Raw genomic sequence first — 12,578 nt, 5'->3', positions numbered from 1 at the left:
TTGCAGCCATCATTGTTGTTTGGCGGGCCCGGGCTGGGGATTCGAACCCACCACCTTAGGTGTATGTGGCTGGCGCCTTAGCCGCTTGAGCTACAGGCGCCGAGCCAAAAGCTTATGTATTATAACATAACATGACATTGGAAAAGTTAAAAGAAATTCAAACAACTATTTCCTGAGTACAGCCTCCCAATCTTTGATTGCTTACATTTGTGTATTTAGCTTCTATTTCTCTTTTTTTCTTTTTCATACAGAGTTTGACTCTGTTGCCCAGGCTAGAGTGCTGTAGCATCAGTCCAGCTCACAGCAACCTCACACTCCTGGGTTCCTGGTGATCTTACTGTCTTAGCCTCCCGAGTAGCTGTGCGCCACTGCACTAGGGCTTATTGATCTTTTATTGATAGACATTTAGATTGTATTCAATATTTTCTTGTTACAAATATTGCTGCTGTGAGCAGCCTTATACATATGACATTTTGCACATGTGTGAGTTATCTGTAGGGAAAGTTTCTCAAAGAGAGATTTGTGGGTCACAGGGTAAATGCTCTGGCAATGTTGGTAGATATGGCCAAACATATGGTGTCCACCACAATACCTAGCTAGTTTTTCTATTTTTAGTAGATGCAGGGTCTAGCTCTTGCTCAGGCTGATCTCAAACTCCCAAGCTCAGGGGATCCATTTGCCTTAGGTGCCACCTTTTTTTTTCAAAGCAAGGCTGGGAATAGTTCTGATCATAGAATGCTTATAAATTCATAAATTGCTTTTTAATTTTATATGGTATCATAACATTTTTACTTATTACCATATTTATTGTGATGATTAAATTATACTATTAATGGTTTTTAATATTTCACATAGTATATATAATTTAATTAAACCTATTCTGATTTTTTTTTCTTCTATTTGGGTGTCTTCACATTTTCTAAAACTACCTTTTCTAGTCTCTCAGTCCTTAAATGTGGGGATCCAGAGAGGTCTCTGTTGTTTTACGTTCTAGAGTCCTAGTTTAGGTTTATGATATGGGGGAATGATATAGTGACAAAGTATATGGAATTTAGTCATTAGGATTCTAAAAGTTTACCCCAGGATCTCTGCCTCAGACCCAAGTCTGACCTTTGATAGAAAGAGACTCCTAGGGAAACTAGGAAATTCTAATATGCACAGTTACGAGGAAAAAGCACAAATCTGTAAGTAACTCAACAGCTTCATCTCCAGCTTCCTACACTGGTCCCATGCCAGGGCTTCCTACAGAAAAGTTATCTAATATATGAAAAGATCTTTCTCTCTTTTTCTCTCTCTCTCTCTCTTCCTTTCCTTTCCTTTTTTTTCTTTAAGACAAGGTTTCACTCTGTCCCCCATGCTAGAATGCAGTGGCATCATCTTAGCTCACTTCAACTTCAAACTCTTGGGCTACAGTGATCCTTCTGCCACAACCTTGGAAGAAGTTGGGACCACAGATTTTTGTCACTATGTCTGCTAAATTTTTTATTTTTAGTAGAGGTCTTGCAGGGTTGCTCAAACTGGTCTTGAATTCGTGACCTCAAGCAATCCTCCCACCTGAGCCTCCCTCCCAGTGTGCTTGGATTATAGGTGTAAGCCACCACATCTGACCAAAAAGGACTACTTTTTAACTCCCAAATCTAGAATACACATATCTATTCTGAAATTAATCATCTATACAAATACTTGTCTGGCATAATGGCTTATACTTGTCCACTGTGGAATTGAGCTTATGGCGAGTTTATGCAAATGTGTTTTATGTAAACAGAAAATGAATAAAATTATGGAATCTTAACCTTGAATGCTTAATTCCTTTTTTTTTTTTTTTTTTTTTTTTTTGTGGAGAGGGTGGCCCCAGATAGAGTGCAGTGGCATCATCAGAACTTACTGCAACCTCCAGTGCCTGGGCTCAAGCCATTCTTCTGCTTCTCAGCCCCTAGGAGTTGCTGGGACTAGAGGTGTGAGCCACCATACCCAGCTAGTTTTACTACTGAGCTATTTTTTTTCTATTTTTAGTAGAGAAGGAGTCTTGATCTTGCTCAGACTGATCTCAAACTCCTGACCTCAAGTGATCCTCCTGCTGTGTTCTCCCAGAGTGCTAGGATTACAGGAGTGAGCTTCTGCACCCAACCCAGTTCCTTTTAATTTTGACAAAACTATAAGCCAACCATTTTAAAGGAATGAGGATCTCCAGTATTTACAAGAACTCAGGAGAATTCTCTCATTTTCCACTTTAGCATCTGATAAATGTTTCTGTCAGAAAATCTTTTTTTTTTAAAAAAGTAAATTCTTCTTGCTGAAGTAAATTTTGTCCAATTTCCAATGGTGATAGACAATCACTTCTGTAATAGTAAACAGACAAAACTTTTCATTCTAACTGTTTACTTTTTAAACTTTTTTTCCCTCTTCTTATGTACCATTATGGGGTCTCAGGTTGAGGTTGGGCATTCTGAATAATTCTGCCTGATTTCAGCACCATAGTGACCATGTATAGACAGTACACAGATACATATCACACAATGCACAGTTATTTTCTCTCACATGTGCATAGAGATCTATAGCCTGAGTAATGTACTCTCTCCACAGTCTTCAGGCGGACTGTACCACATTTTCTTCCCTGCTCCTTCAGTCACTGTCGCATCCTTGCTTAGAGGGCTGCACACAAGTAGTGATGGAGGTGAATACTGTGAGGTATTCAGTTTGTGAACATTGTTATGCATTTCTGTGAAGTTCATCTGAAAGACTGAGTGGTCCATAAAAATGTGAACCAGGTCCTCTTGCTTTCTAGGCACCACCTATTCCACTTGTGCCAGCTGTCCTAGCTGCCCAGACCTCTGGATGAGATATGGTAACTACTGTTATTATTTCTCAGTGGAGAAGAAGGACTGGAATTCTAGTCAAGAATTCTGCTTAGCCAAAGATGCACATCTCTTTATAACTACAGACACCCAGGAAATGGTGAATACAAACATTTAAAAATGTTAAGTGTTTTTTGGGTGACTGCTATTCAAATGTATCATGCATCCTCTTTTGACGAGCAAAAGGAATTTGTGATTTTGGGGGAGACCATGTTCTTCCCTTTTCCTCTGCTCTCTCTGCTTTCTTCCCTCTTTTTCTCCTACTTCTTACCCTCATACTGCCTGACCTAATAAACCTCAGTTGCAGCAACCCAGAAGCTTTGTATGCTTGTATGTGTGTGTGTTGGAGGTAGGAGGACGATGAGTATTACAGAGAGGAATTAGACCTGAAATTAAAAGAAATATTAGGTGCAGAAACACACAGATCCAACAATAAGGAGGCACTAGATTCCTACATCTTCCCAAATCTAGAATAGACAGATCTGTATCATGGTCCTTGAGAGGGAGCAGAAGACAGAAATCCCTGGGACAAAGTGATCATGGCAAGGGCTTAAATGCATGCTTTTAAAATGTTGTCCCTTCATTCTTTGGAATCCAACAAGTTCTGGACTTGGAAACTATTTCTGGAAAGTTAAGATAGAAGGAAGGAAAGCTGTGTGTGTGATCTTAAACACCTGGCAGTACTCAGCTGGTGGGCTCCACTCCCACAGTCCTCTCAGATCCTTCTTTCCTGCCCAGCATTTCCTTGTAGGAGAGCTCTGTGAGTCCTAGAGCATCTAGGCAATAGAAGGAATTGATATCCTGAGGTAACCTTGTAGAAAAATCGATCAATTTGTCCAATTGTCAGCATAAGTAGGATAAGAAATCCTAATTTGGTTTTAAAACTAATTTAATACTGATCTTTATATTTTGATATTGTTTTCTGTTTTCTTTTTTGAGTAGAGTCAAGTCACGGAGATCAGTTTATTAATAATTTAAGGCTGAGTGAAGTGGCTTATGCATATAATCCTGGCACCTCAGGAGGCCGAGGCCAAGCATTGAAGATCAAGCCTGGGAAACATGGCAAGATCCTGTTTCTCCCCAAAATAAAAAGTTAGCTGGGCGTGGTGGCACATACCTATAAATCCTAGCTACTTGGGAGGCTGAGGTGGGATGATCACTTGAGTCCAGGTGTTGGAGATGGCATTGAGCCATGATCAAGCCACTGCACTCCAGCCTGGGAAACAGAATGAGACCCTGTCTCTTAAAATAAAATTCAACTAAAAGAAATTTAAAGTATATTGAATTTGGGAAATCAAAGAGATAATTACTCCAAAGCAATTAGGTAGAACATACAATTCCTAAATGTTATAGCTACCTATATATAGAAAAGATTAAAGTACTGTATATAGATTCTCATTTCCTGTTAAAGGAATACTTATTCCTTTGAAATTCTGGATAGAATCTCATTCCACACAGGTGACTTATTTTTCCTTTATGTCTTCTCTACATTAGATGGCAGAATGCATTAAGGCTACTCACTTGTTAGACAAGATCTTTGGTTTTACAGCTTCTGGTAATAACAGGCTTGCTTTCTGAACTTTGTTGCAGCAACTTCTATTCTCATTCTGACACAGCTGCTCTGAGGACTTGGGCTGACTAAAGTCAATAGCAGAAGTGAGCAACGAGCTTGAAACATTGCTGGGCAAAAGTGATAGGAGTTAGCCAGTCATAGCATAAGACACTGCCACAGGAGATTGTGCAGCAGCTACTGTTACACAGTGCCATAATGAGAGATGAGGGGAGAAAGAACTAAGAATATCTGGCAGTTGTGGATTTTTTTGTCTCTGAGGCACCTAGAAGAAGGGAGGGTACTGGGGATTTTGTCCTTCCTTTCCTTACATTTCCTGGGTCCTTTATGGAGTGTTGAGTAAACTCAAGAGAGTTACATTGGCTGCATTTTCAAAATGAGTGTATTTTCTTCTAAGGCCCCTTGGTTGAAGTCAGTCTGGAGAAGGTAAAGTATCTTTGCTAGATTTAGTAGCCCCACAGGTAAGTTTTACTTCTGACATTATTATGGAATCTTGCCTGGTTCTCTGGCTTAATTCTTTTTCTTGCTTCAGCTTTTGGCAGATTCTATAGAGCCAAATTGACTTATATCTAATCTGCTGAGCTTCTTGGACTAGTATTATTATTCTTGTTCTCAAAGCAAGTCTACAGTATGTGTGTTGTTTTGAGGTGTGTGTAATGTTTCAAGTATTACACTGGAGTCTGAGGTCTATTAAAAAAAAGAGATCTATGGGTCTATTAAACTGAAGTTTTTCTTACTAGCATTCCATGAGTGGAGAAAATACTACTAGGGAATTAGGTTTCTATATGTAGAGTCCGCAGGTCTATAAATATCCCTCGTATGCTGTTAAATAGTCATCTTTCAGTAAGATATATAAATGTAGTCCACCTCCTATCTTAGATCAGTTATGGCAAAGTGTACAAAAATAGAGAGGTTACCAAATGTCCCCAATTTTTTATGTATATTATTTTTAATCTCTATAGCAATTCTAAAAAGTGAATTCAGCATCTGTTTTGTTAAAGAATGAATAAAATTCAGAGGAATTTATGAACAAGTTCAAGGCTACAAATTTGGCAGAGTCAAATGTTAAATTGCATATCAATTTACTATCAAAGGCACTTATAGAAATATTATATTTGACAACTTCTATCCATCTGGTGTGTGTTGAGAACAAGATAACTTTTCCTATTAATTGTTTTCTGGAGTCTTTTCTGTATGTGTTTAAAAAATTATTCTAATTTGAAATATGTAATGTATGTATGGCCATTGAGATCAAAATAAAATAATGAGATGCTTACTTATGATATCTTTTTCTATTCTGGACTTAAAGATTATTCTTGATAGAGAAAATATTAATAAAAACAGAATTAAAATGGAATCACTCTGTTTTCTATTAACGTCTAATCTTGGTTTTCTATTAACATCTAATATTTGCCCTTTGTTCTTCTTGCTCTTTGAATATATCTTTAGATCTTTATATTCAAAATCTTGCCTTTTTTTTTTTTAAACATTGCATATTATTTATTTATTTTTTTGCAGTTTTTGGCCAGGGCTGGGTTTGAACCTGCCACCTCCGGCATATGGGGCCAGTGCCCTACTCCTTTGAGCCACAGGTGCCACCGCTTTTTTTTTTTTTTGAGACCAGAGTCTCCCTGTGTTGCCCTGGGTAGAGTGCTGTGGCATCACAGCTCACAGCAACCTCAAACTCTTGGGCTTAAGCGATTCTCTTTCTTTAGCCTCCCAAGTAGCTGGGACTACAGGTGTCTGCCACAGTGTTCAGTAATTTTTTGGTTGCAGTTGTCATTATTGTTTAGCAGGCCTGGGCTGGGCTCGAACCCACCAGCTTTGGTATATATGGCTGGCGCCCTACTCACTGAGCTACAGGCACCAAGCCCAGATTTTTTATTTTTCTTGCCCAATTCTTCACACTTTCTTTCTGATCCCAGACAGCTTGAAGCCAGTCTGAGGCCTTGAATATTTCCAGGCACTGATAAAAGTATCTAGGTTGTTGCCCAAAACATTGAAAGAAACTGGCCTCATTTCTGAGCCAAATTTCTTAGACCTTCATATAAACTCCATACCTTGAGCCCCTCACTGTGAACACATCTAGGTAGGACACTGCTTTTCTCTTGCTGTAAATCACAAGGATTGCTGCAGCCTTTTGTACGTTCCCCAAATAAATGCTTTGGCCTTATCACCCTGGAATTTCTTTGGAATCCATCACAGGACAGTCTTGGGCACTGTTTTGCAGAAACTCCTTGGCTTTCATGGTGACTCCAACTTCTGGTTTAGCAGGACAAAATAGAGACATGCTGTTTACGAATACATTTATCCTGTGTTTCCAGGCTTTTTGGAAACCCTGCATTTTAAGTTCTGCTTTTATCTTATAGCACTATTTCGTTCCTGTTTTTTCTGAGCTTTAAATGATTCCAGTTAATTTTTTTTATTGTAAAAAAAAGTATTTTATTATTTTTAAAAATTCTGTATTACTCTATTGTTTAAATATTTCCATAGTCTTAGATAAAATTCTTCTTATTTCCAGTTGTCATGAGCTATGAGCAGATTCATGAGTCATTTTTTGTGGAGTCATATTTTTAGGTTATATTCTCTAAAATTAAGTTAGCTAATTAAAAGTTATGATTTAATATTTTTGTTATATTGTTTTTCTTTATGGATTGAAATAACTTAGATACATTTTATAAACTGTATTCATTTTGGAGGTTTAAGGAGTATGTTTTGTGCCTTAATAATAACTTTCTAATTTCAATTTAAAAATCTTACCTACAAAAGTGTGTGTGTGTGTGTGTGTGTGTGTGTGTGTGTAGAGCATAACTATTGACCTAAAAAACAAAGAAAAAGAAAAAAAAAATGTACCTGATTTCATTTGTTTGGGTTTTGTTTTCATTTTGTTTTTAGGTTTTGTGTTTTTTTTCCTCACTAAAATACAAGTAAACAGGATGGGCGCCGTGGCTCACGACTATAATCCTAGCACTGTGGGAGGCCCAGGTGGAAGGATTGCTTGAGCTCTGGAGTTTAGACCAGCTTGAGCGAGAGTGAGCACCTTCATCTACTAAAAATAGAAAAAAAATAAGCCGGGCATAGTGGCGCATGCCTGTAGTCCCAGCTGCTTGGGAGGCTGAGCCAAGAGGATTGCTTGAACCCAGGAGTTTGAGGTTGCTGTGAGGTATGATAATGCCATGGCACCTTACCCGAGGAGACAGACTGACTCTCTGTCTCAGAAAAAAAGAAAAACAACTATAAGTAAACATTATAAACTCTAAAGTAACATAACACCTACCAGTGGGCTCTGTCACACCCTCTCTAGGTGACGAGAGTTCTTAGTTAATGCCCTAAGAAGCTGTACCTTCATTTATTTTTCTCTGGTGATTCACACATGCACACATTACCCATGAATACATAGAAAGCTAATTGCACTGTGGTTCTGAAGGCCTTTTCTAAGTGGGAAGGTTTTTGTTTTTATTTAGTTTTTTATAACCACTAGACCACCATGGATAAATGGGAAGGTTTTCAAGTAAAAGTGCTATAATAAACATTTTTAACATCTAGCCTCCCCAGTGAGAAGTAGCAAAAAGAACTGACTGGTCAAGGGACTTAGCATTGTATGGGTCTTGAGAGTAGTGAGTGGTCACAAGATCGGGGCTTGTAAGTGGCATCACCTAACCTCAGCTCTTCCAACTCTGGTTGAAGTTTTTGAGCAAACCTTCATTCATTTTTATGCTCATTAGCTGTCTTTCTTCCTCTAGAAGAAAAAAAGAAATGAACTATTTTTCTTATAATGCCAGTGGAGAAATGAAGAAACATTTATTTCTTTATTTTTTAAGTTAAATTTTAAGTATATATATTTACATATATCTTAATTTACAATTTTTCATTCAAGTATACTCAAATTGTGTGTGTACTTTGAATGCAGTAGCATTTTATTTTTGAATCTTTTAGATCATGACTATCATTAGCACATAAATTTTCACAGAAAATATATATTTTATATATGTATATACACACTTTTTTTTTTTTTTTTTGAGACAGAGCCTCAAGATGTCCCCTGGGTAGAGTGCTATGGCATCACAGCTCACAGCAACCTCCAACTCCTGGGCTCAAGCGAGTCTCCTGCCTCAGCATCCCAAGTAGCTGGGACCACAGGCACCCACCACAACGCCTGGCTATTTTTTGGTCGCAGCCATTATTGTTGTTTGGCGGGCCCGAGCTGGATTCGAACCCGCCACCTTAGGTGTATGTGGCTGGCACCTTAGCCACTTGAGCCACAGGCGCCAAGCCTACATACTTTTCTTGATACAGAGTCTCACTTGGTTACCCGCCATAGAGTACCATGTTGTTATAGCTCACAGCAACTTCAGACTGTTGGGCTCAAGTGATCCTCTTGCCTCAGCCTCCTGAGTAGCTGGGATTATAGGAGCCTACCACAACACCCAGTTATTTTTTTAGAAATAACTTCTCTTGCTCAGGCTGGTCTCAAACTTGTAAGCTTGGGCAATCTAACCACGTTGGCCTCTCAGAGGGCTGGGATTACAGGCAGGAGCCACCGTGCCTATCTGAGTTCTTGCTGTTAGGATTCTTACATTAAATTATTTTTATAATTAAAGATATAATTAGATTAATTTATTTAAGGAAAATTTTTTTGATTTAATTCTATTACTTTTAAAAAATGAACAAATACTAATTGTACATATACAGACATATATTTAAAGGAAAGGAATTACTAGTATGTTAAAGAGATATCTGCCCTCCTATATTTATTGCAGCATGCTTCACAATAGCCAAGATATGGAATCAACCTAAGTGTCCACCAATGGGTGAATGTGGAAAGAAAATGTGGTAGATATACACAATGGAATACAATTTAGCCATAAAAAATGCAGTCCTGTCAGTAGAGGCAACATGGATGAGCCTGGAGGACACTGTGTTAAGTGAAATAAGCCAAGCACAGAAAGATAAATACGGCATGCTCTTGCTTGTATATGGAAGCTAAAAAAGTTGATCATATAGTAGACAGTAGAATAATGGTTACCAGAGGCTGGGGAGGTTCTGGGAGGGGGATAGAGAGAGGTTGCTTAAGGGATACAAAATAACAGGTAGATAGGATGAATAAGTTCTAGTATTCTAAGTCACTGTAGGGTGACTGCAATTAACACCAATTTATTGTGTATTTTCAAAGAGCTAGAAGAGAGGATTTTGAATGTTTTGAACACGAAGAAATGATAAGTGTTTGAAGTGATGGATATGCTAAATATTCTGATCTGATTATTGCAAATGGTGTAAATGTTACATGTGCTTACATTTCAGTCAGAAGAGATAGACAACAAAAAAGTAAATTTTTACAACAAAAAAGTAAATTTTTTTTTTTTTTTTGAGACAGAGCCTCAAGCTGATCCCCTGGGTAGAGTGCTGTGGCATCACAGCTCACAGCAACCTCCAACTCCTGGGCTCAAGCGAGTCTCCTGCCTCAGCCTCCCAAGTAGCTGGGACCACAGGCGCCTGCTACAATGCCTGGCTATTTTTTTTGGTTGCAACCATCATTGTTGTTTGTCAGGCCTGGGCTGGATTCAAACCCGCAACCTTAGGTATATGTGGCTGGCGCCTTAGCCACTTGAGCTACAGGTGCCGAACCAACAAAAAAGTAAATTAATGTGGTGTTATATGTTTTGAAGAAAATGAAAGAGTATGATGTAATAGTGGATGTGAGCAGTACTTTTAATTGGTCAATTAAGGGAGGCCTCTCTGGGGAGGCAGCAGTGGAGTTGAGCCCTCAACCTAATGATGGCCATGTAAAAATCTAGGGGAAAGATATTCAAGTTAGATGGAAAAGCTAGACAAAGACCCAAAGCAAGAACAACTTTAGCATGTAAAGGGAACAGAAAGAAGGCCCCTGTGGCTGGAACCTAGTGAGTGAGTAAATGATTGGCATGGGGGAGGTTGTGTGAGACCTCATACATGTAGTAATAATCTCAGATTTTTTTTTTCCTATGCGAAAGGTGAAACCATTGGAGACATTAAACAGGGTTCCACAGAGTGACTTGCTTATTATAACAGGGGGAGGAGAGCCTAATGTAATGCAGAAGGTTAGCACTGAGAAAGAAAACATGAATGATTATTTGTTAAGGAGACTTGGGTAAGATATTTCACCCATGTGGACTTGTTTTCTCTTTTATAAGGATAAGGATAATATTTGCCTACCTTCTAAGTTTGTCAAGAATTTTATAACTGGAAAGAATAATAGAGAATATCAGTAAGCTAAATATTCATATTACCAAACCTCCCAAATGGGTATAGCCCGGTTATTGACACAATAAGAATTGCCAAGTAAGAAAAGAATTTTGATGTGAAAGACATGTGTCAGGAGAATGGGAGGAATAGTTTCAAATCCATCTCCTCAACCTACTAAGGGACAGGGCTCTTAGAGTGGGTTGTGGAGTGCAAGTCATATTATGTGGGGGTTGAAGTCATAGTGTCTCCAGGTGTTGGATTCAAGAAACAGTAATTGATGATGGTTGGTGAGTGCTGTGGAGAGGCTAGTTAAGTCTGAGAGAGCAAAAAATAACTTCTTCTTTTCTTTGGTTTTTCCACATCTTTCTTACTTCTCATCATCTTCAATATCTCTTCTTAGAGCTGGCTCAAAGATTTCCTCAATAACGGCTTTTATTGGATTGGCTTGAGAAACAATTCTGTGTGGATGTGGGAAGATGGATCAGTTCTAAACTGCTCAAGGTAAGGGGTTTCAAAGGAGTGCCTAGAAAGAGAGAGGGAGTGAGAGAGAGAAGGAAAGAAAAATTGTGTCATTTGAGGCATAGACGAGTAATAGCAGATGGAGAGAGGAAAGAGTGAAAAAGAGAGGAAAGAGGGGGAAGGGAAGGAGGTGAAAAGTAGGTAAGGGCAAAAATGAAAAAAAGGATGGTATTTTAAGAAGAGGTTAATGAATAGTTTTTATTCATCTGCTGTTTTGGGAGACCGTTCCTCAGAGCCTGAGTAGGGAGAAAGAATTTGCTTAGTTTTTAGTCCTTCATCCATTTCAACCCCTTTATTGTGTATGCACCTTGAAACAATGGACTTTTCTGATTTCTTACAGGATTGTTTCTAATAGCTTTGTACAGACTTGTGGTACCATCAGCAAAAATGGCTTCCAAGCCTCTAGCTGTGAAGCTTCTTTACGGTGGATCTGTAAGAAGATCAGACTTTGATGGTGGACATGTGGTCCTGACCCTTGGATCTGTAATGTATTCCTAAAAAGAGGGATACTCTTTTTAGAGTATCCCTGGGCACTGGGCATTGGGACATCCATGAGTGTGTATTTAGCAAATGCTGAACTTCCTCAGATATGGCATTGGAATTAAGATTAACGCAGCCTCCTAGAGACTGATGCTTTACTAGTGGATTCCCTTTGAAAATATTTGGATATTATATTAACCATTTAAAGACCAAATCTGGGCAAATTTGTGAAATGAAGTTTGGTTTAATTATTTCTCAGTCTGCTAACTAATGCTGCCTCTCTCATCCCTACCTCACCATTCCTATCAAAAATGTGTTTTTTCCATGTTATATTCTGAGCTAATCTGATGAAATCTGTACCAATATGTGCTACCATTGTTGTACTTAGAGGGGTTTCATGTGTACTGGTGATTATCATGTTACTTCTTCCTGAGGATATATTTTCGTGCTAATAGTGACCCTTTACAGATTAATCTTGATTCTAAAGAACAATGCCAATAGCAAGAATATAAATTGTGAGACATGGGTGAGGGCAGGGAAGTGCTTCCTGCTTCTCACCCCTTCACACTTCTTACGTGAAGAACTGGTTGATTGCGTTTGTTTTTTTCTGAGTATGCGTAAGTGTGAATAAACAAATATGCAACTAGGTATTTTCCTTGCTGTGAATGTGTGATTTGCGTAGTAATTTCATAATAGTGGGCAATCTGAGGAGGCATTTTCACAGAGAAAAGTTTGCAGAAGCAGTGTATGTGGTTGGGTATTATTTTGTCTCAAAAGTGAGAAAAAATTTATTATTTCTCCTTGGTAGAGTTTGGGCATAGATAAGAAGAGAAGGACAAAGATGTAAGAGGCAGTAATGAAGGAGACCATAATTCTTAGTGTTGATGGCACTGGATCATAATCTGTCATTTTTTTTTCTTTCCTTGCTTTTT

At 38.4% G+C, this 12,578-nt stretch overlaps 1 protein-coding gene across 1 annotated transcript in view; it reads left to right on the top strand.

Moving 5' to 3' along the window:
* The window catches only part of KLRG1 (killer cell lectin like receptor G1), an 18,099-nt gene extending 5,548 nt beyond the window's left edge, over window positions 1–12,551 (top strand). Inside the window, exons 3-5 of the mRNA XM_003796363.3 lie at window positions 2,786–2,955; window positions 11,048–11,148; window positions 11,507–12,551. Coding sequence (XP_003796411.1) covers window positions 2,786–2,955; window positions 11,048–11,148; window positions 11,507–11,618 — 383 coding nt within the window. The 3' untranslated portion in view covers window positions 11,619–12,551. The remainder of the gene's footprint in view (window positions 1–2,785; window positions 2,956–11,047; window positions 11,149–11,506) is intronic.
* Window positions 12,552–12,578: the final 27 nt, after the last annotated feature.

This window comes from Otolemur garnettii, unplaced genomic scaffold (assembly GCF_000181295.1).
Source record: "Otolemur garnettii isolate 467f Iridium unplaced genomic scaffold, OtoGar3 scaffold00104, whole genome shotgun sequence".
NCBI classification, from domain to species: Eukaryota; Metazoa; Chordata; class Mammalia; order Primates; family Galagidae; genus Otolemur; species Otolemur garnettii.
The sequence above is the reverse complement of the archived record's forward strand: the minus strand, read 5'-3'. Positions and strand labels throughout refer to the sequence as shown.